The 24,848-nt window shown below is 39.1% G+C and overlaps 2 protein-coding genes across 7 annotated transcripts in view; both read left to right on the top strand.

Moving 5' to 3' along the window:
* Positions 1-1,709: 1,709 nt before the first annotated feature.
* LOC132972850 (F-actin-capping protein subunit alpha-2) lies at positions 1,710-23,387 on the top strand. Of its 2 annotated transcripts, none has more exons than XM_061035974.1 (10): positions 1,710-1,857; positions 14,507-14,570; positions 15,985-16,036; positions 16,389-16,452; positions 17,466-17,672; positions 19,031-19,110; positions 20,457-20,535; positions 21,136-21,207; positions 21,451-21,513; positions 22,234-23,387. In XM_061035974.1, the coding sequence occupies exons 1-10, from the start codon at positions 1,774-1,776 to the stop codon at positions 22,372-22,374; spliced, it is 906 nt and encodes a 301-aa protein (XP_060891957.1). In that variant the 5' UTR covers positions 1,710-1,773; the 3' UTR covers positions 22,375-23,387. The 2 variants fall into 2 exon arrangements, with proteins under 2 accessions (XP_060891957.1, XP_060891956.1); XM_061035973.1 differs by lacking the exon at positions 22,234-23,387 and adding an exon at positions 21,645-21,960 and having other exon boundaries at positions 21,451-21,537.
* Positions 23,388-24,558: 1,171 nt separating this feature from the next.
* LOC132972846 (suppressor of tumorigenicity 7 protein homolog) overlaps positions 24,559-24,848 on the top strand; it is a 52,221-nt gene continuing 51,931 nt past the window's right edge. For 2 of the 5 annotated variants that reach the window (XM_061035969.1, XM_061035964.1), the window contains exon 1: positions 24,561-24,753. The gene's annotated coding sequence lies outside the window, so the exon portion shown is untranslated. Of the gene's footprint in view, positions 24,754-24,848 lie in introns of all 5 variants that reach the window. The other 3 variants (XM_061035965.1, XM_061035968.1, XM_061035966.1) reach the window with 3 other exon arrangements.

Here is a 24,848-nt window from a genome sequence, read left to right as displayed (position 1 = left end):
AAGACACATGCTTTCTTTCAAAAGCTCTTGTTAACTACAACTACAACCAGGATTCCCTTGAGCTGGCCCAAATGTATCAACAAGGGACTACTATATCAACATGAAGAATACATTTCTGTGATAGGGCATACCCATATATTTAATGCAGAATTACTATGAATACTTTTTAAATCGTCAATTTGACCAAGTAATTCATTATCAGAATATTGGATATTTATTTCTTGCAACAAATAGTAAAAAAGTGTTTGATATTTTTAAGAAAAATAAAAGTCATTCACTTAGTCTGGACTTATAATAATAATAATTTATACTTCATTGATCCCGTGAGAGGAAATTCATTTTTACACTCTGTCTAGTTAACATGCTACACAAACATAGGCTGAAATACACACACATGCACAAACAGGATCCTATGGACATGCACTAATGGAGAGGTCTCAGAGTGAGGGGGCTGCCCACAGTGGGCACTCCTGAGCTGGTGGGGGGGTTAGGTGCCTTGTTCAAGGGCACCTCGGCAGAGCTCAGGAAGTCGACTGGCACCTGTCCAGCTACCAGACCAATTTCCAGACTTGGTCCGTGCTGGGACTTGAACCGGTGACCCTCCGATTCCCAACCCAAGTCCCTACAGACTGAGCTACTGCCGCCCATTATTTCACAATTAACAACTGGAAACTTCTCCATTGTATAATGTTTACTTTTAACTGTGCTTGTTAACTGTTCAACAATTTGTTTAGTCACCCATGTGTGCAATACTGTCAAAAAGCTGGATAACATCGTCTTCATTGAGCCTTTTGTGCAAACCACTGCACACTGTGTTTATTTGCAACACTGTTCAGCTTCTTCCCTGTGCTTTTGTACATTGCTTATTATTTCTTCAGATGCTCTGTGGTGCGGTAGTAATTGCTTATTTGTATTTCAGATTCAGATTCAAAATCTTCATTGTCTCACAAGGGTATTTGTTTTGCAGCAGGAGCACAGAAGGCAACATATACAAGGTCAACATCAACAATAGATCCAGGTTAGAATAAATACAGAGTTTGAAAAAAATAATAATCAGACAACACAATATTAGACAGTATGAAACATCACAGATCACCATCAAGATCTCGTAACAAAATGGACGTTTTTACTAAAATATGTAAAGCGCAATGTGGAGGTTTTCAAATGTGCAATTAAAGTGCAAAAAGAGCAACCTAAGGGCTATTTGCTATTTACTATATTAATCACAATTGGGACAAATGGAGACCTGGACTCTTTTAGTTTTCCTCACAGGAGCTCTAAAAAGAAGACCTGAGGGTAAAAACTCAAACTTACTCTGACGTGGGTGATCTGAGCAGACCACTTTAGCCTCAGCTCTCCTCGGGACCTGCTTGTTATAATTGGTCAGAAGCCCAGCCTGACACCTCCCTGAGGTTTTGCTGCTTGTTGTTTTATTCCATATTCTATATATAGTTCTGTATTTCTATATTTCCTACTGCTATATTGTGTAAGATCAACTGTAATGGCCAAATTCACCCCCTCCTGTGATTGATAAAAGTGTTTCTGATTTTTAGATATTTCCATATACCAATGTGAGGCACATTATCTGGAAAGGCTGTAACAGTAAAAATCATGTTGAATGATTTATGTATTGGGCATACACAGGACAACAAAATGCAAAAGTTTGACCAAATGGGAAAGTTCCTCCACTGCCACAGTCACAGACAGTGACAGTCAGAGCATCAATCACATTGAACACTTGAGCTGAACCAAAGCTGGGAATCCACCCATGTGATGACGTCACTGGGCTCTGACAAGCTGGTGGTGCCGGAAGAAAAGATGGCGGATCATGAGGAGCAGCTATCCGACGAGGAAAAGGTAAGACGCCGATTTAATCAGTAGTTAAACTCTAGCAGGGGGGGGACGTTTTCTCCCAGATTTTGTGCATACGAGACAGTCTTCCGTGTGCATCCCGGCGTCGGTCTGCGAGATTAAATGTGTATAAAATGCCCAGGCCTCAGCTCCACCGCTGCTGCTGCTGCTGCTCTTATTATTTTTAGCTCAACTTCCGCTCGTTTGCGAATTTCAAACGGAGGCTCCTTGTACGGTCCTGACTCAAAATAGGAGCCGTGCACATAATATAAAATCACCTAAGCTTTCCTCCCACACCCTGTTCGGTTCCGTGGACCCTGTCGTTTCGCGTCCGTGTCTCCGGTTCTCTGTGTTGTGGAAGTTTTCATACATCAAAGATCGCTAGCTGAATAGTTGTAGCATAGCCGCAGCAGCCTGCTAACACACAGCTTGACTTACTAACACGCCCTTTTTCGCTGTTTGACACCAGCTTTTCTGTCGCTGCAATAGTGTGCAAAAAAACTGGAGGAGAGGGTTGTCAAATAATGTCACACAGAGCCGTATTAAGGTCGCAAAGGCAATTTGGAAAGCTAACTTGCTAACCACTGCAGCTGTTCCAGGAAAATAAAGATGTAGGAACTGTTTACTCAACACATGATGGGAACGACGTGTGAGGTTTCAAAATGAATTATAGTTACGAGTCTAGATTCCTCTGTGTGTTTTTTTTGACAGTGTAAGTTAATCATGGGGAAGTACATGTGTAACAGCAGGCAGGGTTTACACTCCTGTCAGTGTTTGGCTTTTTCTATTTCTCATTTCCTTTTAAGAGCATACACACACGCACAGCCAATCCCCTGAGACAACGCCAGTGTACACTGCATGCTTGTAAACTACAGGAATGCTCATTGCACTGTGTCTTAATGTCTTGCCAAATGGGTTGATTTGATTGTGTGCAACCTTTGGTCATTTTGGTGAGTGTCACTCCGTCTGGGGTTGGGAAAATTGGACACAACTTTATGGGAGGCATGTCAGTGTGCAAGTGCTGAAACCAGGGCGAGAACTTTTAAAACACATTTTTAGTTTCAGCGACTTAGCAAGAAAATGCAGCTCGTTCACAGTCACTCACATAGGTGTACAGATTTCTTACTTTGTAACAATTGTTTTAGTCTTGTTTACCTTAAATACTCAGTCAATATAGGCTTAAGCAAATTTACATACAGTGTATCATTTTGCATTTATGTTTACACTTTAGAAATCCAATTCTCAAAAATGAATGGCACTTTTCGATATAATACATTTTTTTATCAATGAAAAGCGTACTTTTAAACTTGTTTTTTTAATCTGTAGGTGTTGATATATCAAATACAAATTAGAATCAGCTTTACTTGGTAGATGTGTGAAAATATACAAGGACATTGACTCCAGGTTTACATTTCCCTCTGTGTACATACACTGAAGTATAGACATATATACAGCAAAGGAAAGATGAGTAAAAATGAGACTCAGCCACATACACGTCATGCATGCCCATTTATGTGATGCAGTCAATTTCCGAGCAAGCTTGATAACATCTCAGTAAACTATTATGAGCATTGTTTTTGAGTAATGGTTGGGAACCATCCAGTTGCCACTGTTTAGGTTATGTAATACACCATTAAGAGCTAGAACAAGGCCTGGTTTTATTTCGATCCGTTCCACATCCGCCTGAGTCAGAAGTTTTTTAGAGTTAAGGCAGCTCATTGACCCCGGGGTGTGACTGTGTCATGCTCATCAACACACAGGCATCAGCTGTTCCCTCAGCATTTCATTACAGAGCAGGGGTGTGTTAGTGACAGGGGGGGCCACTGTGTGAATGTTGTCATGTAATAGTGTCACTATTGATAATGTTTTTAGGTATGTGCTACCGGTGTGAAGCTGTGGTTGAAACTGGTGACACTTACAGATGATGACCAACTTAAACCATGGTGGTCACCACACATAAACCACTTTCCATCTTTAACCAGACAATATATTTAATGGGACTGAATAATGGCGGTTGGTGACCTGCCAGGCTGACTGGTAGAGAACAAGGCACAGTCAGTATGCAGTATTTCACCACTTGAAGCTGTTTCATTTCCTTTTCTAGATGGTTGCATTATGCATCCATCTACTGCGTGTTATTTTGCTTTTAAAAGCTTGCCGTTTCCATGCAAACACTGGTGTTGCAGTTTGTACTTAAAAATCTCGACAGTGCATTAGCTCAAAGCAAGCAGCCATCTGCTGCGGCCCCTCAGCCTGTTTTTGTGCTGCTTAGAGAGGGAGGAAAGAAGCATTTTCATCTGCCTAACACAGTGACATTGTGACTCACTAGTCAATTTGAAATACTCTTTCACTGTGATTTGTGGAATAAAAGGAAAACTCTAAATGATGTTCGGCAATCTGCCCGAGAGATCAGCTGCAGACAGAATCTCCTCAGCTAATGGTACTTTCCTAAATTGAATGACAAAATCTGGAAACTGTTGTTTCACTCCCGATGATCTAACATTACTCAGATTAATGGTTAAATCTATTTTGGAAGAAACAGCTTGCCTTGAGGAGACACTTTTTTCAACAAATGGTCTTAGAAAATGTTAAAATAGCATGGCTTCATCTGTGTCAAACGCAACAAAAAGTTTCAGGTTTGTCCCTTTGTAATACCTCTGAAATGTGTTCCAGAGGAGTGAGACACTTCTGTCGTGTTTGTCAACATCACTTTGCGATACCAGAAAAAGAACAAGAGCTCCCCCCAGATAAGGAAATAGTAGAGACCTCTCTGTTTCGTTAATGATTAAATATGAATAGGGACTGTATTTTTGGGTCATTTGGGAAGCAGATTGCAAACTTCCTGATTACAGCAAAGAAACCCACACTTACAGGAAACTGACTCAACGCTTTCGCTGTCAGTTCCTCGTCTGTAACTTATCAGAAACAGAACATAAGCACTTTTACTGAATCAGGTGCCAACTTTGATGTTTGTTACTGTAAGAAAAGACTTGAAATGATGATCCAATTTTAGAGGAATACATTAACAAGCTGACAAACCCAATAACCACAGACTAGATTTATCAGCATGTGCCAGCAAATATGATCAAAACTGCAATGTTGCAAAATGTTATATCTAAATTAAAGACAAACAAATTTCAAATGCTTGAGATTTAAATGTTTTTTGTGAAAATGATAATTTCCCCTGAATGTAAATTATTTTACAATTGTTTTACTATTCCCCCCATATGCAGCCGAACATTGTGTCTTCACACGAGTGCGTGTTCTGTCTGACCTGAAAGCATGCGGCAAGGATGTGTAAGTGCTTGGGTTCCTGTCTCAAAGTGGTTTGCTAGGAGTGCATAACCTTTTAAGATGGCCTATTTTTTAGTTAAAAAGTAAGGTGGTATATTTTTCATCTTATATTTATTGTTATTTATAGATGTTCGAACTCTAAACTGTATTGACGGAGAGAGGGCTTGTGGAGTTGAGTAGTACTAACAGTGGGCTTTTTTCATCGTCATCGTGTCAAGGCTGCAAGAGAGAGACTGCCTGGCTTCAAAAGTGGCTAGGAGACAAGTGTTCAGCATAGTGTAATACAATGCATTTTGATGACTTCTATAACTGTGTATCTCTGTACCCTGAGGATGCTGTTAATTTATACTTCTGGGCCACATGATCCTAATCAAATGTTTTAACAAAATTAGTGCTTCAAAAATTCAAATAGACATTTTTTATGTAAGTTTGCATTTACTGAAAAATACAATATCACACCCTTATTGGACTGAATTGATTTATTAAAGAAGTGTGCAGAAAGCCACTTGAGGCCCCTTTTGGATTGGTTGACTAGTAGGTTTTGATATACTTTGGTGATCTCAGACTTTCTTGTCCTCAAAGTTTGCCAGTCTGCAAGAATAGTGAAGTCCAGATATTAGGACTCCCTTTTCGCTGAGCTTTATCGAAAGAATGGCATTGATGTTCTGTTAATGGTTTCCATTCATGCTTGAGCTGATGTGATCAGTTGTTGTCTTGTGAATTCTGTACAATCAATAAGTGAGTTTTAAAGTTTCCCTTTTTTAGATCTAGTTTGCTGGAAGGTGAAAAAAATGTAACTTCTTCATTCATGTTAGGTTCTTGACTAAAATACTAATGGGCTGATAGAGTATCAGTTGTCAGGAGAATCAAACAAACATGCCAGTGCTGGTGAGCAGAGATAATGAGGAAGCTAATTAAATGTTACAGTTCCCCTTGAGACGGATGAATAACAAGAAATAAAACACACACACTCTTAACTTTGTTACACCATACACCCTAAACTTCTGTTTACCACAGATAGAAGATGTTGTATAGTACATGTGTGTAACACCCCAGACTGCAACCATTTAAATGTAATGTTATGTAAAACTGAATTTCCCCTTGCGGGATTGATAAGGTATATATTGTCTTCTTCTTTAATTTAATTTTCTTTTTTTTGTATTTTGACCAGAAAAGCAACCCTAATGTCCCTTTGGTGAAGATGAGCTTGTTCTGTACGTGTGCTTGTCTGTGAGAACATTCTAAGTATTCAATTTTGTGTTTCTTTCCTTTGGAAAAGTTGGTTAGCCTGAATGAAAATGTCCGTTTTACCAGCTTGGAAATGAGTCACCTAGGAACATCCCTAGTTGCTAAAGACAGAGCAAAGACAACTGTGACTTAAACTAAATAATACATGTCCTGCATATGTTATCACTGTAAGAAGAAGTGCAATAATGAACAACCAATTGGCTCTGCTGCAGGTCGAGTTGTCCTAACAATTTACTGATTTAATGTCAGAGTGTGTAAATGTGCTGCTGGCATCACCAAGGACAGAGGCTTGAGTCCTGCTACATCAATGTTAATAATGTATGTAGTCACGGTACAGTAAGGCCCTATATGAAAGCATCCTCTAAATCCCATTCATAATGAATGTCACTCTTGATATAAAGACTACACATCCATCTACATCACAACAAAGACTATAGTGGCAAATGTTTTAGCTAAATCTGCTCCATTATTATTTTACACCTAGACTTAATTTTGACATTTGGACAATTTGGAGTCTAAAATGACTAGCAGGTACACATGCTTGAGTAGCTCACCTCAACAGGCAGCTTTGGGATTACCTTTGAAGTGTGCAACATAATCTTTTAGAGCAAATGCAACCCATCAAAGAACATCCACTATAAGTGCATGTTATGACACTCACTGGCTCTGATTTTAATTTTAGTGGCTGAAAAACTAAAGACGGAATCCACACAGAAATACATGTTAATGTAATGGTGAGATTTATTTTCAATAGTTAGCTTCATAGTCTCTTCACCAGATTCCAGATCTATTTTAACATGGGTTTGCTGGTCTACTGCCACCTTGACTTGTCATTTTGTGTTAGGAAAACATTCTGTTGGATCTAAACTAACCAGACAAAACAACACCACACATATACAAATTAACGTTGTTCACAGCAGCCAGGAACTGCTTTGTTCTGCAAGGTACAATGACAGTTTTAGTCAATGGAGTCTGATGGCTTTGAAGAGAGTCATATAACAGTTGTTTCTAGTTAATTAAAAGCATACTACCTTAAAAGGGGTCCATCTCTGTAGGGATGCATGGCATATTACATTACGTCCCAGGTGCCATAATTCCCGTCTATGTCTTTATTTTTGTACAGTCACCTATACATAGTGTATTACAGACTATAATAAATCACAAAGCTACAAAAGACACTTAATCGCAGCATCTCAGTTGTGTTCTTCCCCCATGAAATATTAGTTGTTCAAACTTTTAACCATTTTCTTAGCATACAGACTGATCATAAAAACCTCAGATAAGGTAGAGTCCTTTCTCGGTTTAATTCCCAACTAGTGTTATTAATGTCCCTAAACTCTGCTTGTGAACAGCTGACTTAGACCATAGTAATGTAAAGCATTGTTGAATGCTGAAAACTTGGTGGCATCTCCCCTCAAACTGAAGAATGCAAAGACAGAGCAGCGCTGTCTGTACATGCCTGCAGCAGTGCAAGAGATCTGGAGACGAGGAAAGCGTTGGTTTCCGTCTTAACTCTTTTGTTGCATGTTTCAGGGACCACATCTGGTGCCCTGTTTTAAAGGTTAGAACAAGAGGAAGCCTTCTCATGTGTTCGGTCAGAAAGAACTGACCTTTTTTCAGAAGGTCCTTAAGACCATTTTCAGAGTTGCCTTGATACTGAATTGTCTGAATCTGCAAGCAAATCAAATTACTGGAGCTTTGAAACAGATTCCAACCTCCTATGTGTTGATTTGTAAAGACCAATGGCTTTACGGCAGCAGTGCCAGCATACTGTAGGTTGTAACACAAGCCAGAGGTATTCCATATACTGCATAGCTAGCTGCTCGGGGTAAAGTGACCCTACTTTCTAAACTGTAAGGATAAGTCATTGCGGTGCAGAGTGAAGGTGACAAATGTGCTCTTGTAAAGAAGACAAGGCGGCAGTATTAAGGTTCAGTATTTATGCAGCACAGTGAGAGTCAGTCCAATTACTGCAAGGCCACGGCTCTGTTCCCTGTCAAAGTATCCAGAATATATGTTTCTACTTGTGCTAAACTGTTTGATGATTAATTGATTATGATATTTGTCAAATGAGCAGCGTCAACCCAGCCTTTTGTTCAATGCTCTTAACTTGCCACTCTCAGTATTTTGAACATTTAGTCAGCCAATGAAAGATTTAAATTAGGGAGAGGTGCAGGTTAAAAGCACCTTCTGTCAAAATGTGTCCTCATGATTCTTAATTATGTATCACATTCTCAATTTTTTACACTATACACATTGCCACAATTTTAATAATAATAGTAGTAGAAGCAGTGAGACAAATCTGAACTCAATTTTTATTTAGAAAGTTACTTAAAAACTCAGAGTAAAGCTGACTGTGAAATAAAAAGTTGCATCATTTCAATATTAGTAAATCCATCAGTGACGTCAACTTCACAAACACAACATAGAAATCTATCTGTGAATAACAGAATAACATGACATTTTCTGTGATCTACAAAAAAAATTTCTCACATGCACTTTGACAGTGTTGAACACTTAACATATCCACACTGTTTATTTGGTGTGTTTGTCTGTGTGCGGAGGTGGGAAAAAATAGATTTGTGAAAATCGAGATTCTTATCCTCTTAGATTGTAAGTAGATTCATAACTTCCAAAAAACGTTTTTTTTTTCTTTTGGGCTAATAAGTCACTCCTTGCTAATGCTAGCTCTTCAACTCAGTAGAATGCCAAATAGACCAACAATAAATTCAGCCAGTCTCAAAGATGACAGGAGTAGATCCTGAAGTATGTACTAATTCAAAAATAGACTTTGAATTAATGAATCCAGAATCGTTTTGTATTAGAAATAGATTCTGAATCGAATCGTGACCTCAAGAATCGACTGGCTCAAGAATCGAGTCAGACAGAACAACTAACAGGGAGCGTGCACTTAAGGACCCTATTCATGCACACTGAAATATCAACACTTTACGACCTGTTTTTAAATGTACGTGTGCTAAAAATGTTTAAATATTTTTTAAGTTGTATTTGGGGCTTTTTATGCCTATATTTTAGTGAGTCGAAGTCTAGGACTTCTATTGTTGTTTCCGTGGTAACAAAACTGGTAATGCATTTGTTTGATTACTACTAGGAATCGAAGTAAAGTAACTCTTGTCATGACAAGAGAAAAGCAGAGAAAAAAAGAAAGGAAGTCAGGTGATGTAGTGATTTAAATCATGATGTTAGAGGGCTCTGTGGTCGATAACTGTCAGGGATGGACGATAGATGATGGCATCCCTAATGAGATACACCCTGTTACCAAGCAAGTATGAAGTCTCAACAAGTCAAAAAGAATACATGACTGAGATTAAGTGAAACTGGTGGCTGTCTGGAAGGAAGGACGTTGCTTTAAAATTCAAAGCAGTCATTTGTGTAGCCATTTTACCAACTGCCACAATAACTTGTTTGATATCTGAAACAACAATAAAGGCAGTGCTGTATCTTCAGTTTAATCTTGAGCTGACCAGCTGCCACCTCTTCATTTTGATTTGCAAAGGATCATCATTTCTAGTTAGCATACAGCTGCCCACCGGTTCTTTTCCTCACTCTGCCATCACGCTGTAAACTTATTATTCATAATTTATTGCACCCACATCTCTACGTCTTCATCCAACCCTCTAATATTCACCCACCTCTGACTGGTTTTCTTCTAAACTCCTGTCTCTGCTGTTGCATGTAAAGACGCAAAGACCCTGTTTTTCCTTCCCTTTCTATCTAGGATATTGAAATGGAGGGTTGCCAGGGAAGGGGATCACATTTAGGGAGATGATGCAGCTTAAAATGCCCACAGGCCAAAATATTGCCTCAGTTTGCTCCCGCTGTTTTTTCTTCCTGCTATTATCATCATTTCTGTGGATCTGGATTGGCGCGATAAGGCGATTTCGATGCCAGGATTAGGATCAATGTGGTTTCAGTGTTTGCGGGTGTCGTTCAGGATTAAGAAACGGTGCTCCCTCAGAGGGTGACGGGTGGGGTGGGTGTTGGGAGAGTGCAATGGAAGTGTGTGTTGCAAGGAAAGGAGACGTTGCTTGGTAATATGATGATGACTATACAGTGAGCAAGTGGAAAGAAAAGGGACCAGCTGGTTTCCAGGAGAGAACACAAAGGCATGAGGATCCCACACTAAAGGAGATGCCATGTCCCATGTTCTTTGTGTGAGTGCATCTCCTGACCTGGCTGTTCACATAAGCTCCTCACAGCGGGAGACTATCCCTTGTTAGACGGGAGGGAGGGTTGGCTGGTCACCTGAGGTAATACTTTTCGTAAAAAATTATGCGGAAGTAGCAGACGAAGTGACAGAGTCCGCTATGCGATGCTATAATGAGAATATTTGTTTATTTATATCAATGCTACGTGTAGTTTGACAGAATCACAATGTCAACAAAAGAGCAGAGAACAACATACTGATGAACAGAAAACATAATGCAGCCGTTTAATTACGTGCAAGGAGATCGTATCGGTCGCATGGATACAGACTATGCACTGACTCCAGTAACAGTATAGAAACGTGGGGAAACTTGTTTCATACTTATGAATAGCTTCGTTAATAAGCAAAACTTAGGAAAAACTTTCTTTAAACAGGCAGAAACTTTGAAAAGAACCAGACTCAAGTTGAACAGCCATGAATGTGTTGGGTTTGCAGAAAGAGAGATGGAAGAAGACAAACAAACAGAACCAGCAACAAATAAAAACAGTAAATAAGGAATAGACGTATGTGTGGTAAATGAATGTATTTACTAATTAGATCATCTCAATATTGTCTGAAATGGATCCTTTGGGCCAAAGGGGCTGTGTTTTTCATTCTAATCTATAGATGTGTTGAGATCTTTTTAAACAGACAGGTAAATAATGTCCAGCTTTGGGTCGTGGAGGTGTTCATGATGTGACAGGTTACTCAGCAAATGTCTTCAATGTTTGTTTGGTCACAGTTTACAGTCATAGGCTTCAACACAGTACAAATCCTTGGGGAAGTTTATGTGACAGCACAGCAAGCACGGAGAACTTTGAGTTAGTTAGTCAAATTCTCCGCAGAGACTTTTCGCCTCGAGCTCGGCCTTTCATGTAGCGTGGTGGCAGTTGGTATTCAAAACTAGGTCTCAGAGCTGCAAAGTGTCCCAGAAGCCTGACTCTCCCAGTGTAACAGACTGACACAGGAAGGAAATCTTCACCTCGTAGCTCAATGATATCTTTGCTCAACAGTAATTACGTCTGCAGTGTAGGCCACCACATTTGGTATTGCCAAGTAAGCATATTTGACCTACATTTTTTTTTGCTATGGTTCTGTATCTATTTTTGTTGTCTCTACATAGATTCTTAGTTCAACAAAATCTTGTCAAGTAAAGCACAATTGTTTGTGGTTTCAATGCTGTGTCATAGTGCTTTATCTATCAATTACTATAACAGCAGAAATATATTAGTAACAATCCATCGCAGGGCTAGGGTATATGGAATAAAAAAGTTTATATTATGATAAATGATTTGATAATGCTGCCACTTTGAAGAGCATCTTGATTATAACAGAGGCTTTAAAGTCCCCATGAAATGAAAAATAAATCAAGGCTTTATTCTTTATAAAGACAATGAAAACGAAATTCAGTTCACACTTGATGCCCCGTCCATCTGATATGTGATATGCTTTTTGTCCTCAGTATATCTAAAAATGTAAATGTAAATATGACCAAAATCTTCTATTGACATAATTCAATTGAGCCCAGCTGTAGGCAAAGCTAAGAGTTTGACTGTTTAACTTGAACATTTTTCACAAGACAGAGTAGAAACATTAGTTAATGGTTTTATTCCTCTACTGATACTGAAAATTGTAAGCTGTTGTCTCAGAGCTTTAGCAGAACTGCTTTGAGGTATTCAGAGGAAGAGGAAGTGTAACCCTCTTCTTGATTGGCTTTTAACAGTCAATGTCTTTCCCATCATTTGCTAATGGAGTATACCTTCCTCCTCATCCTCGTTCTCCTCGTGTCATTTTAAACCACATCTCCTTCCATTGGCTTCATCTCCTCTCTTCATGCATCCAACATTTTTGAACCATTACATATTTGTTCTTTCCCCTGTAAGTTCACATGAGCTACAGACAAACAGTGGTGTCATTACAACTCACTTTTTTATTGCACATTCCCAAAATGTGCTGAATAAAAGCTACAACATAGAGTTTTACATCAGTCCATCCATAGCTGTTTTCTCATATGCACAAAACTATTATAAATATTTCCTGACATTCTCCAGGTGAGCTGCATGTGCACAAACTGCCAAATGTTTCACCCTGAACTTACCCAGATTTTTTTCTTGCAAGCCCTCTAGCAAAATTGCCCGCAAAAATATAGTTTATATATTGCGACCTGTGGGTAACTGGTGCGGTTGCTTCATCCCTTTTTTCTACTCGCCAGTGTGTTCTTTATCACTCATTCAGTGATACTGTGAATACCTCCAATAAGACATATCATTGATATAAAGACACAAATTATCATCATATTGTCAAACTCTGTTGCTTTGCCTGCCATTTCCGCAGCATCCTTTTTATGTCATGTCATGGCACGTGTGAACAGGCAACTCAGAAAAAAATCAGGGTCAGTCTGTCCTGAAATGTTCAGAGGAAAGGGAATGGAAAAGACTCATGCCACAGACCTGAGAAAGTTTCACTCGGCGTGTAGATAACTGATGTATAACACGAGCCTGATCATTTGCAAACCTGGCTCCTGGATCAGTGTCCGGGAGATGCTCTCTGCTCATGGAAAGTCTGTTTACACTGCCATCCACTGTAATGAGGGAGACCCGATGCAAATTAGTCTCCCCCCTGGGATTCCAACTCACAAACACAATTTTCCACCAGCTGCTTTACAAAGTGTGTGTATGTGTCACGCCCTCACAAAAACACACACACACCTCCATTGTGTCATGAATTGTGGATCATTAAATACAAGTGGGTCATGATGCTCTCATGACAGAGGATTCAGATAAACTTTGATCTTAACATCACACACGACCCACACACACACAAATTACACACATACACACGTACGTGTTCCTCCCCAAGTGTCTTCATCTCTCACAGCATCGCTCATTAGCAAGAATCAATCTGCAGCTCTGCACAGTGCCAGAGCACTTGTATACACACACTACTAATAAGGGCCCTTGGGACAGACACACACACAGACACAGACACACACACTCTCACACACATAGATATGAACACCTTCACTGATACAGCAGCTTGTGCGTTCAGGGGGGAAACCTGGCCAACCCTCTGCCACTGATAAAGAGAGGTACAGAGCTATACACGGAGGGCAAGAGATTGAATATGCACTAGAGTCCTCAGCACATTTTTATGTCCTTATATGGTTGTAAACCATGCGGGGGAGGGAGGGCCCGTCGTCTCACTGTCAGTTTGACATGTGACCTAGAAACAGGAAGTGTTGTGGTGTAGCAGCAGAAGAAGAGAGTGAGGAAGGGGGAAATAATTGCTCAGATGTGACTGTAGACTGAAACAAATGTTGAAGCGCTTCACTCCACCCTCCGAAGCACTGACACAGTAACACTACCCCCTCTGTTGGACACACTGAATGAAAAAGTCATGTGTACACTTTGAATTGTAGCCATTTCACTGGTGTGTCTGCAGTGAGTGTGAGTGCAGCTAACAATGTCAACAAACTCGTTAAGGAGTCAGCGCTTAGTCTCATGATTAAACAAATACTTTCAGTGGTAATAATTCAAAAGGTCAAAAACAAAGAATAAAACTTTCTAGTGTTGAGCCTGACTTGTATGGATCTTTGAGACTGAAAGTGATCTTAGAGGTAAAAAGTTCACTGATGACCAATATGGCCTTCGGCCAATATAGGGATTAAAACCGATTCACCAGATGACGTGTCAATTCTGTCCTTTGTCTGCAACCACAGAGAAGTTTGAAGTTGGATATTTGAAAGACATTCCCTCTGGGGCCAACATTTTCTGACCCTGACACCCTTGATAACATGATTCAAAGCAGAGTATAGTTAACTTTTTTCACGATTAAACATTGTTGCTTTTTTTTTTTTTTGCAGATCGATGCTTTCTGACTTAATCTGTATCTTCTTTCTGTCTTCAGGTACGCATAGCAGCTAATTTTGTTATCCATGCCCCGCCAGGAGAGTTCAATGAAGTTTTCAATGGTGAGTACACTGTTCATCTTCCTCTATATTAGTTGGGTTTCCCCACAAAAGATGTATGTTTGTTTTTTATTCATCAGTTGAGTTACAGAAGAAAGAAAGTATTAGACAGGTGGGCTGACGATGAGGCCCGGACCCTTTTTGGGCTTTTATTAAAGGTCACGTATTATCCTCCTTTTCAACATGTTTAAATAAGTCTCGGAGCCCCCTAAAACATGTCTGTGAAGTTTCTTGATAAACAGACCACTCTATTTCAGCCCTGCTCAGAACAGGCTGTTTCTGTGTCTGTAGCTTTAAATGCAAATGAGCTGTGTCTGACCACGCCCTTCTAGAAGGGTTGGGCTTTCTTGCTCCATGCTCAATTGTTCATGTTGAGAAGGCAGACTCGGAGGGCAGAACAAATACCTAACTCTGGGAGTGTCTCCCACCTGGGGGGGGGGGGGGGGGGATTTTTCTGCCCTTTGTGATGTCACAAAGGGAAAATCTCCAAACGGCCTGTTTGAGCACACATTTACTGAAAAGTACAGCAGGTAAAAGACAGAGAGGATGAACTTTTCTTATAATTGGGGGGTTTGTAGACGGCTTAGGGACACATATTAGTGTTAGAAAACAATGCTAAAGTGCATTTTGCATAATATATTGACCTTTAAAAATGCGACCTGAAATGAATTACCCTGAACAGAACTCTTATTTTGGAGAAAAGTCTGAGAAAGTAATGGGATTTTACATCTTACTGCTATATTACAGCATGTGTGTTGAGACTGCCAATGGGTTGTTCACATAGTGAACGATTTTTAACAAGTAGAAATAAACAAAAAAGCAGTGTAGACTTGACTTTATTGTGGTGTAAACAGGAGCTATAATGAAAAGTGTTTTTTATTCATGTGTTACTTATCGCACCTCTATGGGTCTGGAAAAGCAAAATGAGACTATGATGTTTCAGGCCAAGCTGCAGCTCACCCTGCAGCGTCAGTGTTGACACCACACCGCTAAAGTAGTGCCCCTCCAGAGAGTGTTTGTATGTGTGTTGGCATCGTCAAAGCATCGTCCTGCCTCAATAAATGTCGTCACCTTATAGGAGCGCCAGCGGGCTGTCTGTCTGCTTCTTATCATAGCCTTACAGTCACACACACACACACACAGACATACACACTAATACACAGTCCCCTCTTGCCACTTTGTACCCTTTCATCTCTGTGTGATTTTACAGCCTTTTCCACTGAGCTAATTTACCATGTCTGCTTCACTCTCCTGGCATATACGACTGCAAAGATTCACTGCAGGCAGCTCTGTTTTTTGTGTGTGTGTGTGTGCGTGCGTGCGTGCGTGCGCGTGCGTGTGTGTGTGTGTGATGGTTTCAATCTGCTGCAACTGTCTTCTTTCTTTATTCCAATAATCTTTCTGTTATGCTCCTCAGATGTGCGATTGCTGCTCAACAATGACAATCTTCTCAGGGAAGGTGCAGCACAGTAAGTGTCCCCGTTTTGAATATTTCAAGGTCTTAGAAAGGTTTTTGAAACTGAAAAAAAAGATGGAGTATGAAAGAAGCAATGTTCAAAGCTTAACAAATATTTTGTGTTTATTTGTGGGTGTATTTCTTCACAATCAAAGGAGTAAAATACAGCTAGTTTTTAATAGGATGTGATGTTTCATCTTGCTGTCAGTGAAAATTAAAGATGTAAAATGAGTCTACATGTGTGCTGCCCTAATCGTCAGCATATGTCATCTAGACATACTAACTAAGGTATAGCCTAAATATTCTGTCTTGACAAATAACTGAGTTTGAAGTGTCCGATGTACCTTGTTTTTCTCTCCCTGCAGTGCATTTGCACAGTACAACCTGGACCAGTTTACCGCGGTGAAAGTCGAAGGCTACGAAGAACAGGTACAGTGATGGGGTGAAAACTTTTAGCACAATTAAAACGGGAATGACATCATGTGTCTGAGCCTGCTGACTGCCGCTGTACTGTTGCACCTCACACTCTTCACCACAGTCAGCACACTTGTCTCCAACTTGTTTTTCATTGAGTTCATGTTACATAAGAAGCTGTTGCTGGTGCACTGTTTGTATTGCTTCTCACTTGGGACCCCTCAAATAAAAATAACAATTGTCAACAAAATGACAGTGATTGACTTTGGCAAAGATAATCAAGAGTAAGAAGTAGAAAATACTTCATTGTCTTCTTTGCACGCAAAGATCAGTTTGTTTTTTTAACTTGAGTGGCATATATTGCACATTTCTTAGAACTGTTTAACCCCATCTGCTTTACTTTACTTTAAGTTAAACATGTAAATAGAAGCAGATAACAGAAAACACAATGAGCAGCATCATAACAGGACATAGCAGCAGGGGAAAAAGCAACAAGCTCTTTCACTTCTTGTCATTATTGCATTAGCGTTTTGGTCTCATGGGGCTTTCAAGTTGTGTATTGGATTAAAGGATGAAACAAGTCCCAGTGTTCCCCCTTTGCCTCCGCCGGAGACAAGATCACAAACACGTCGTTATTGTAATGTCATTGTGCTCGCCGCCTGTGAGTTTGTGAACAAGTTGCTGTGTGTCTGTGCCTGTTTGTGTGTGTGAGAAGGATGATTGCAGGATCTTATGTAAAGATGTCATCATGTCCCTCTGTTCCTACATCACGGGTTGAAATTCCCCTGTCAGACACCCAGCAGGCTGAGCTAAGTGTTGAGGTGGAAGATGAAGATGGAAATTTCAGACTGACGCTTGTGTTCCTGTCATCCTTTATTACTCACCTCACTCTTCTTTATTTGTCTTTTCCGCCTGTCTGTGTTACTCTCTCTGTCATGATCTATCTGTTCACCTCTTCATTGTGTCTCTTATGTCTGTCTGGATTTTTTCCTGTCCCCTCTTTCTCACCCTCCCTTCACTCCTCGCAGGTCTTAATCACAGAGCATGGCGACCTCGGTAACGGCCGCGTCCTGGACCCCAAGAACAAGATGTCCTTCAAGTTCGACCACCTGAGGAAGGAGGCCAGCGACCCGCGGCCCCACGATGTGGACGGCTCCCTGGAGGGCTGGAGGAGCGCTGTGGACTGTGCTGTCCGAGCTTATGTCAAGGAGCACTATCCCAATGGAGTCTGCACCGTACGTCCACAAAATCATGTTCCTACAGTCACAATGAGGAACAGTAGCGAAACTTTTCAATCCTGTCAGTTTGCCTTTATTTGGATTTGTGTAAATCAGTGTACTACTAGTGATGAAAGATACAATGAAAAAACCCAGAGTACTTGGTCTTTTTCAATTTTCAAAATCCAAAACATAAAACACAAACCAGAATTTACATTTTTAGACACTTCAAATCCATCCATCACATAAGATGCAGTTTAACTTCCACAGTTCAATATCAGACAGAAGCTGTACACATTTAAAGGGAAACTATGACACCAGTACCAGGCTTTTCTTTAACAACATATGACATGGAATTGGATTAGTAAGATTTATAGTTATGATCAAATATATTTTGTCGACTAAGCCAATCAAAAAAGCCCTTTGCTGTTTTATAATAATAACTTTATTTATACAGCACCTTTTAAAACGCAGGTTTACTAAGAGCTTTCACATACAATCAAAATCCTAAAGAACAAGAAAGAACAAGAACCCAAACACAAAAGATCCCCAACTAACATAATTAACCCAACAATCAGAAGAGCCGTCAGAAGAACCCAGGAGACGCTCTTTATGTATAAAAGGTTATAATTAAATATCAACAATAAACACAAAACCAGGAAAGACTAATATGTACAAGATTAAAAAAGACTGGTGGGTAGTGTAAACATGCTGACATAAACATGAAAATAAAATATGTGATTATGTATCTGATGAGTTAATTTATGTGAGGTAGAATTTTTGCAGTATTAACATTAAAGGTGCGATAGATTAATATCAGATGAGGAGGATAATGATAATAATATAGTATTTACATGATGAATTTATTGAACATAACCAGATTTGAAATAGTCCTGTGTACCTTCACAGTGCGTGTTTGGTTTTCAGGTTATTTATTGAAGTATAGATATGATCATGACTGTCTAGGAATAGCCCCCACACTTCATAGAATTTGTTGATTGACCCTCACTGCTGTGTTCAGTGGTATCGTTTCTCAGCTTAGCTCAGGCAGCTTCATAGAACTTCTTCTGTGTTACGGTTTTATTCATGCAAAATGAACAGTGTTTGTCTGTTTCGGACACTAAAGACATTCTGTGGGTTTGTTGGGTTGTGGTCTTCAGAACATGTGTTATAAATTAAAGCTTCTCAGTTTCATGTGATCAAGAGCTTCATTTTGAGGATGTTAACCACAAATCATCAAATGACTCATTCAGTTGTTTCATGTGTACAGCAGTAAAGGACAACTTGGCCTTTAACTAGCACATACATGTGACAGAAAGAAGCTCCTTGCATTTTAAAATCAGAGAATAAATCAATTGTTTTTTTCTTCCTTTTAGATTTATGGGAAAACCATCGACGGACAACAAACCATCATCGTGTGCATCGAGTGCCATCAGTTTCAACCCAAAAACTTCTGGTATGTTTGACAAAGTGATTTTCTTGATTTGCACCACTTAGAGTTGAGACTGCATTCATGTTTGCATGAGTAAACCTATTATAAACTCAAAGCAGTTCATTATTTAAGACTAGAAAAGCCTCTCCAGTTATAGAAAATATTCAAATGGCCGACTAGATTCATGGTTTTAAATTAAAAGTAGAATTTTCCTCTTGAATTTCAACAGCTTTTAAACATATCGTGCGTGTTTCAAAATCAAATTTTTGCACTGGTGGCGCAGTGGTTAGTGTGCGTGCCCTATGTATGGAGGCTGTATTCCTCCAAGCGGGTGGCCCAGATTCAAATCCGACCTGTGGCTCCTTTCCCGCATGTCATGCTCCACTCTCTTTCTCCCTGATTTCTGACTCTATCCGCTGTCCTATCGCTCCAATAAAGACACAAAACGCCCAAAAATAAATCTAAAAAGAAAAAGAAACTGGGCTAGCTTCTGAAGCCTTTAATATTGTTTGATTTCTACAAGACGCTCTAAAGGCATTAAGTTAATTAGCACTTAACATTAAGCGTGAAGAGTGTTGGTCCTCATAAGCGTTGCTGAGCTGTTTCTGATCGGGTAAATCTAATTGGATAAGAACTGCAACAATCCTCTTTGTCGCAGGCTTTCTGCTGGGCTTACGGGTTGTTGGCTGTAATGATCTCACAGCTCCTTTGTTTCAGTGGTGAGGAAACTGAAGGGCAGATTTCAGATGAGATTTTAAAACTGTAATCGTCAAAGGCATCATTTATTTTTTCTCTAGATTTTTTAATTTGCATGTAAAGAAACAACAAAAATGAACAGCTGGGATGAGTAATTTTGCCCAAGGATGTTTTAATGTGTCTGCAGGAGCTGGGGATTGAACCCCCGGTTGAGAGACGACCTACTCTACCACTGAATCACAGCCCTTTTAGAATTCTAAACTAACACTCCTATGATTTGTCACAATATATATTAAGGATAGGGTATTATAAAAAAACGATTCTCTCACATAAAACATGACTTTTAAAATCTTGAATATATCATGAAATAAGTTGCGACATGAGACAACCTGAATAAGAACACTCTGAAGTGTTTGTTATCTCTGTTTACATCTTTGCCAAAGTAAAGATATCCTTTAACTGTTCATTCTTTCAGCTGATATGAGAAGGGGGTGGTAAATATTTGTGTTTCCTGAAGCAGACATGTAGCTTCAGGTACAACACACTAACACAGTACTGTTCCAAGTCCAAATAGGGGAGTTTGTTGCAGATTGCCTTGTGTTATACTTACAAAGAGATCATATTTAATGAGACGAAAGGTAAAGTCACTTTTTCTTCTCTTCCTCTCTGCACAGGAATGGACGCTGGAGGTCAGAATGGAAATTCACCATCTCCCCCTCCACCACTCAAGTGGCGGGAATCATGAAAATCCAGGTATTTGTTTAACAATCGACCACGGATCTTATGCAACGTGTGTGCAGAATGATATCCAATACTTACTGTAATATCAAGAGTTTATTTCTCACAGTCAGTTCAGATGCAGATAGAAGCTTGTTCCCAGTCTTCAAATTTAGGATCCTTACTGTCATCAAAATTCACTTTCAAGGGGCGCTGATAGCCTAGCAGTTATGTCGTGCGCCCCATATACGGAGGCTGTAATCCTCATTACAGTGGCTGTGGGTTTGAATCCGACGTCGGCCCTTTGCTGCTTGTCATCGCCCACTCTCTCCTCCTGACATTTCCTGTTTCTTCAGATGTCAGATCTAATAAAGGGCCCAAAAACTAACATTAACAAAAGAAAAATCACTTTTAAAAAGACCCCAAGACATTCTTGTTGTTTTCTAGTTACCTACTCATCAGACCAGTCCGTGTTCTTTATCCATGATCATCTTTTTTATCTTGAATTTATAGACCCTGTCAACAAGACCCCTCAGAGCTTGTACTACTCCATGTCTACGTTTCCACTATTTTTTTTAACTTCAGCAATTTTTTTTTTGTATGCAAAAGAGTGAATTAACCATTTAACCGTTCCAGGTTCATTACTATGAAGATGGCAATGTTCAGCTTGTGAGCCACAAAGAGGTCCAGGAGTCCATGTCAATTTCTGTGAGTTTAACCACACACATAATTTAGGTCAATGCTTGAAGAGGTTATGGTTTTTGGTGTCTGGGATCAGAGCCTGAATGAAGGCTACAACACTCTACAAAGCTCTGTTAAAGCCTCTGTGCTCCTCTTAGACTTTTATTTAAAAAAATAATCCACCCCAATTCTTAGTCTACATCATGAACATGCTACACTTTCCCCTCCTTGACTCTTTCAATAAACTGTGTTTGCCTTCATATCTTTCAGAACGAGGCTTCAACTGCAAAGGAGTTTGTTAAGATCATGGAGGCTGCAGAGAACGACTATCAGGTCTGTCAGTCATCTTCACGTTGTGTTTCCTGGCTTTTAACTGATGTGCACAGGAAAAGGGTTATAATCAGGCTTCCAGTTTATCTGTAATTTAATGTGGTTCATTTATCAGCTGACACTTATGGTGCGAGATATGCAGACAGCTCAAAATAAGACAGAATGAAGAGTTTTCTTTTTGCTCTTTATCAGGATTAAATGCTGAAATACTTAACTTTAATGCTGCATATCTTCCTCCAGATGTAGGTTTTTGGACTGGAAGGCTGAGTCATACTGATAAATCTGGATTTGGATGTTGGATTATAACAGAAGAATTGAAAGTTCATAGCTTTTCATTTTGATTAATGAAAGAAAAACCTTGTTTGACCTTTTTAAAGTTCCATCATGCTGGTGCAATCGTTTACACAAAGCGGGGATTTTTATGAAGTATTTATTTTTTAAACATTGATTTTTATAAAGTATTAGGAAGATTAATACCTTTCTATGATTTCTTTTTTTAAAATCCTGGTATCTAATATTCTATAAAATATATAAATCTATATAAAATAATCTGAAAACCAAAACTAGTCCAATTCTTCCACTAAAAACATCATAAATGCTCATAAAGTTAGAGTTTAAGTTGTTCATACTGACACCAAGTGCAGACTTTTAAGGACTCTGTAAATCATTTAAATTCATTGAAATTATGTTGAAATAAACTTCTATTTTCTTCATTCCTTCCAGACGGCCATCAACGAGAATTACCAGACCATGTCGGACACTACCTTCAAAGCCTTACGCCGCCAGCTTCCTGTGACACGCACCAAGATCGACTGGAACAAGATCCTGAGCTACAAGATCGGCAAAGAGATGCAGAACGCTTAAAAAAAAAAAAACAACCAACAACAACAATGGAGAACATAACAGACAACAACCCCACCCCCCCACCCAACCCCAAACAAACGTTGCATGACTGGATAGTTGTATCGTCTTTGTACAGAAATTAGAGAAACAGGGACAAAGAAAGGTTTGGTCTCACAGCTGGATGTCACATTACACATTGGATGTCTACTTTTATTGTATTCTTTTGTTTTTATACAGACACTGATATCTCCTCTGTATAGTGAATCTATGATAATAAAAGATAATCCAAAAATATAACGTGAGGAAATATTTCATGGCATAGGAAATGGGGGTGACACTTGTATGCAAAAAAACATCCTTATTAAAATACATTATCACATGTGCAATATTTATTGTGTCAGTGAGACCACGCCTTTTATTTGACCTGCTGAGTAAAAAAAAAAAAAAACGGTTTGAGTTTGCAATGTTGGTGAAACAAATCTGCATCCACATTTGGCGTAAAACAATGACTCCCCTTCACTTCACGGTTAACGTCCCATACAATCAATGAAGAAAAAAAAAGAAAAGAAAAAGTTGTTTGTGTTCATTGACTGGTCTTTTTGGCACAAGCAGTCACCACTGTGAGCCACTCAATGTTCTTGTCCCCCTCATTCTGGTACTTCCTTCACCGTGTGTCTAGTATGTGAGTTCCCACGCTCACAGCGCTCCTGGCTAAAATCGCCTTCTTTGACTTGACATCGTCAGGACTCTCAGTCAGCGCAGGGAGTCCTGTGACCACTTACTTAACAAAGCTTAATTAACAAGACAGCAGTCGCTAAGTAATGTGCATAATGTCCAATTTACAATAAAATCAAAACGTATCACTTCCTCCTCCAGTGCTTATTTTTATTAAAAACAGAACCTGTATTATATAACAAGGCACATTGTAATATATACCTGTATGAAACATCCTGTCTGTTAGTTTGGTGGTTTATTTCCATGAGATTAATTGTAATTCAGTCACAATTATGTTGCATTAAATGACAAATTTTCTATTTACTGACTCACTCATAATTTCTGATACGCCTTATTGTGATAAAGAAAGAAAAAATAATCAACTCAAGGTTTCACTGGATTTTTTTATTTGTTAGAAATAACCACAGAACATTACCTATTTTACTGTTATCCTTACATTACACATTACATACAGTACATACCGGCACACAATGTGACATTTGCCACACACCTTAAAATCTTTTTGAAAAGATTTATTTTAAGATATTAAAAAGAGACTTATATGGATTAAAAAATGTAGATAGTGTCTTATTCTCAAGAGAAATCTGGTTCATAGGCTCAGTGAGTTATTGTGAAATTAATGAAAACTGTCTTTAAGTTAAAAAAAAAAATCTAGCTATTCCAATAATAATAAATAATAAAACTTTATTGAAAGTTTTCTTTTTCGTTTTCTTACTTTCCAATACTTTATCGCTAACATTTATTCAAGTATTTTCTTATTTTATTTGCACTTACATACATGCTCTTCTTCGAGTCTTTTTACTGCTGCAACACTTGCATTTCTCCACTGTGGATCAATAAATTATTATCTTGTTTTATGGAAATACAAACTTATTGTGATGTGATACTAACTAGCAATGAGATCTCAGGAACAGAATAATACAAAGTCGTTATTGTTGGATACAAGGTTTTTAATATTAGATACTGATTCGTTATATTTAGAAAGTTTCTCCCTATAACGACTTCCAAGTATTTTTCTTCCATCACATTGGTTACAATTTTTTTTTTTTTTTTAAAGGACACCTTTCATGCTGTTTGTCAAAGCACTTTGTAAACCTGTGTTTTTAAAGGTGCTATGTGAATAAAGTTATTATTATTATTATTATTTATCCTCCGATGCAAGGACACCCATAAATCATAGGGGAATGTTTTAAAACCCAAGTCTATGAAAAATATGTCCAGAATTTGAAAGGAACAATGTGTGTTTAAAAAAAAAAAAAAAAAAAAGGTACAATGTGTGATGGTTGTCTGAAGCACTTAAAACCAACGCATGCGCAGAAGGACAACGATTTGACGGCTAATTTGAGGTAACTCATTTATATTTTTACGGATTTTCTACGGGTAAAAATATTACCAGCACATTATATGATTAATTTCGGCTGGAATAACTTGCCCTTTAGATACGGATAAATCAGTGACAGCGACATCTCGAGGCGGCGGGAGATAACTGCAGGTTATCGAGCCGGCTGGCTAACTGGTAAGTGTTAGCTAACGTTAGCCAGTCTGCAGACACGTCTACACAGTCCGCTGCTGCTGGAGGATACTAGACACATGTTGATCTGCTGCTGGAAGAAATGCTACCAACGAATGAGGAATAAACTGGCTTTCACGCATTTACATACTGAGGTAAGCCCCCCGCCCCCTCTACACTTTTACGTCTGCCATTCATAGAGCCCCCACTTTCAGAAAGTTTGTATGTTTTTGCAAAACGCTAGCCAGTT

This window comes from Labrus mixtus, chromosome 4, assembly GCF_963584025.1.
Source record: "Labrus mixtus chromosome 4, fLabMix1.1, whole genome shotgun sequence".
Classification (NCBI taxonomy): Eukaryota; Metazoa; Chordata; class Actinopteri; order Labriformes; family Labridae; genus Labrus; species Labrus mixtus.
The sequence above is the reverse complement of the archived record's forward strand: the minus strand, read 5'-3'. Positions and strand labels throughout refer to the sequence as shown.

Bases quoted from the DNA above. Each gene is read 5' to 3' on its own strand.
- LOC132972850 (XM_061035973.1), top strand. From the start codon at position 1,774: ATGACGTCACTGGGCTCTGACAAGCTGGTGGTGCCGGAAGAAAAGATG. The intron at 19,111-20,456 runs GTATGTTTGACA...CTCTCTGCACAG, and splicing joins TTTCAACCCAAAAACTTCTG to GAATGGACGCTGGAGGTCAG. The intron at 21,208-21,450 runs GTGAGTTTAACC...CATATCTTTCAG, and splicing joins AGGAGTCCATGTCAATTTCT to AACGAGGCTTCAACTGCAAA.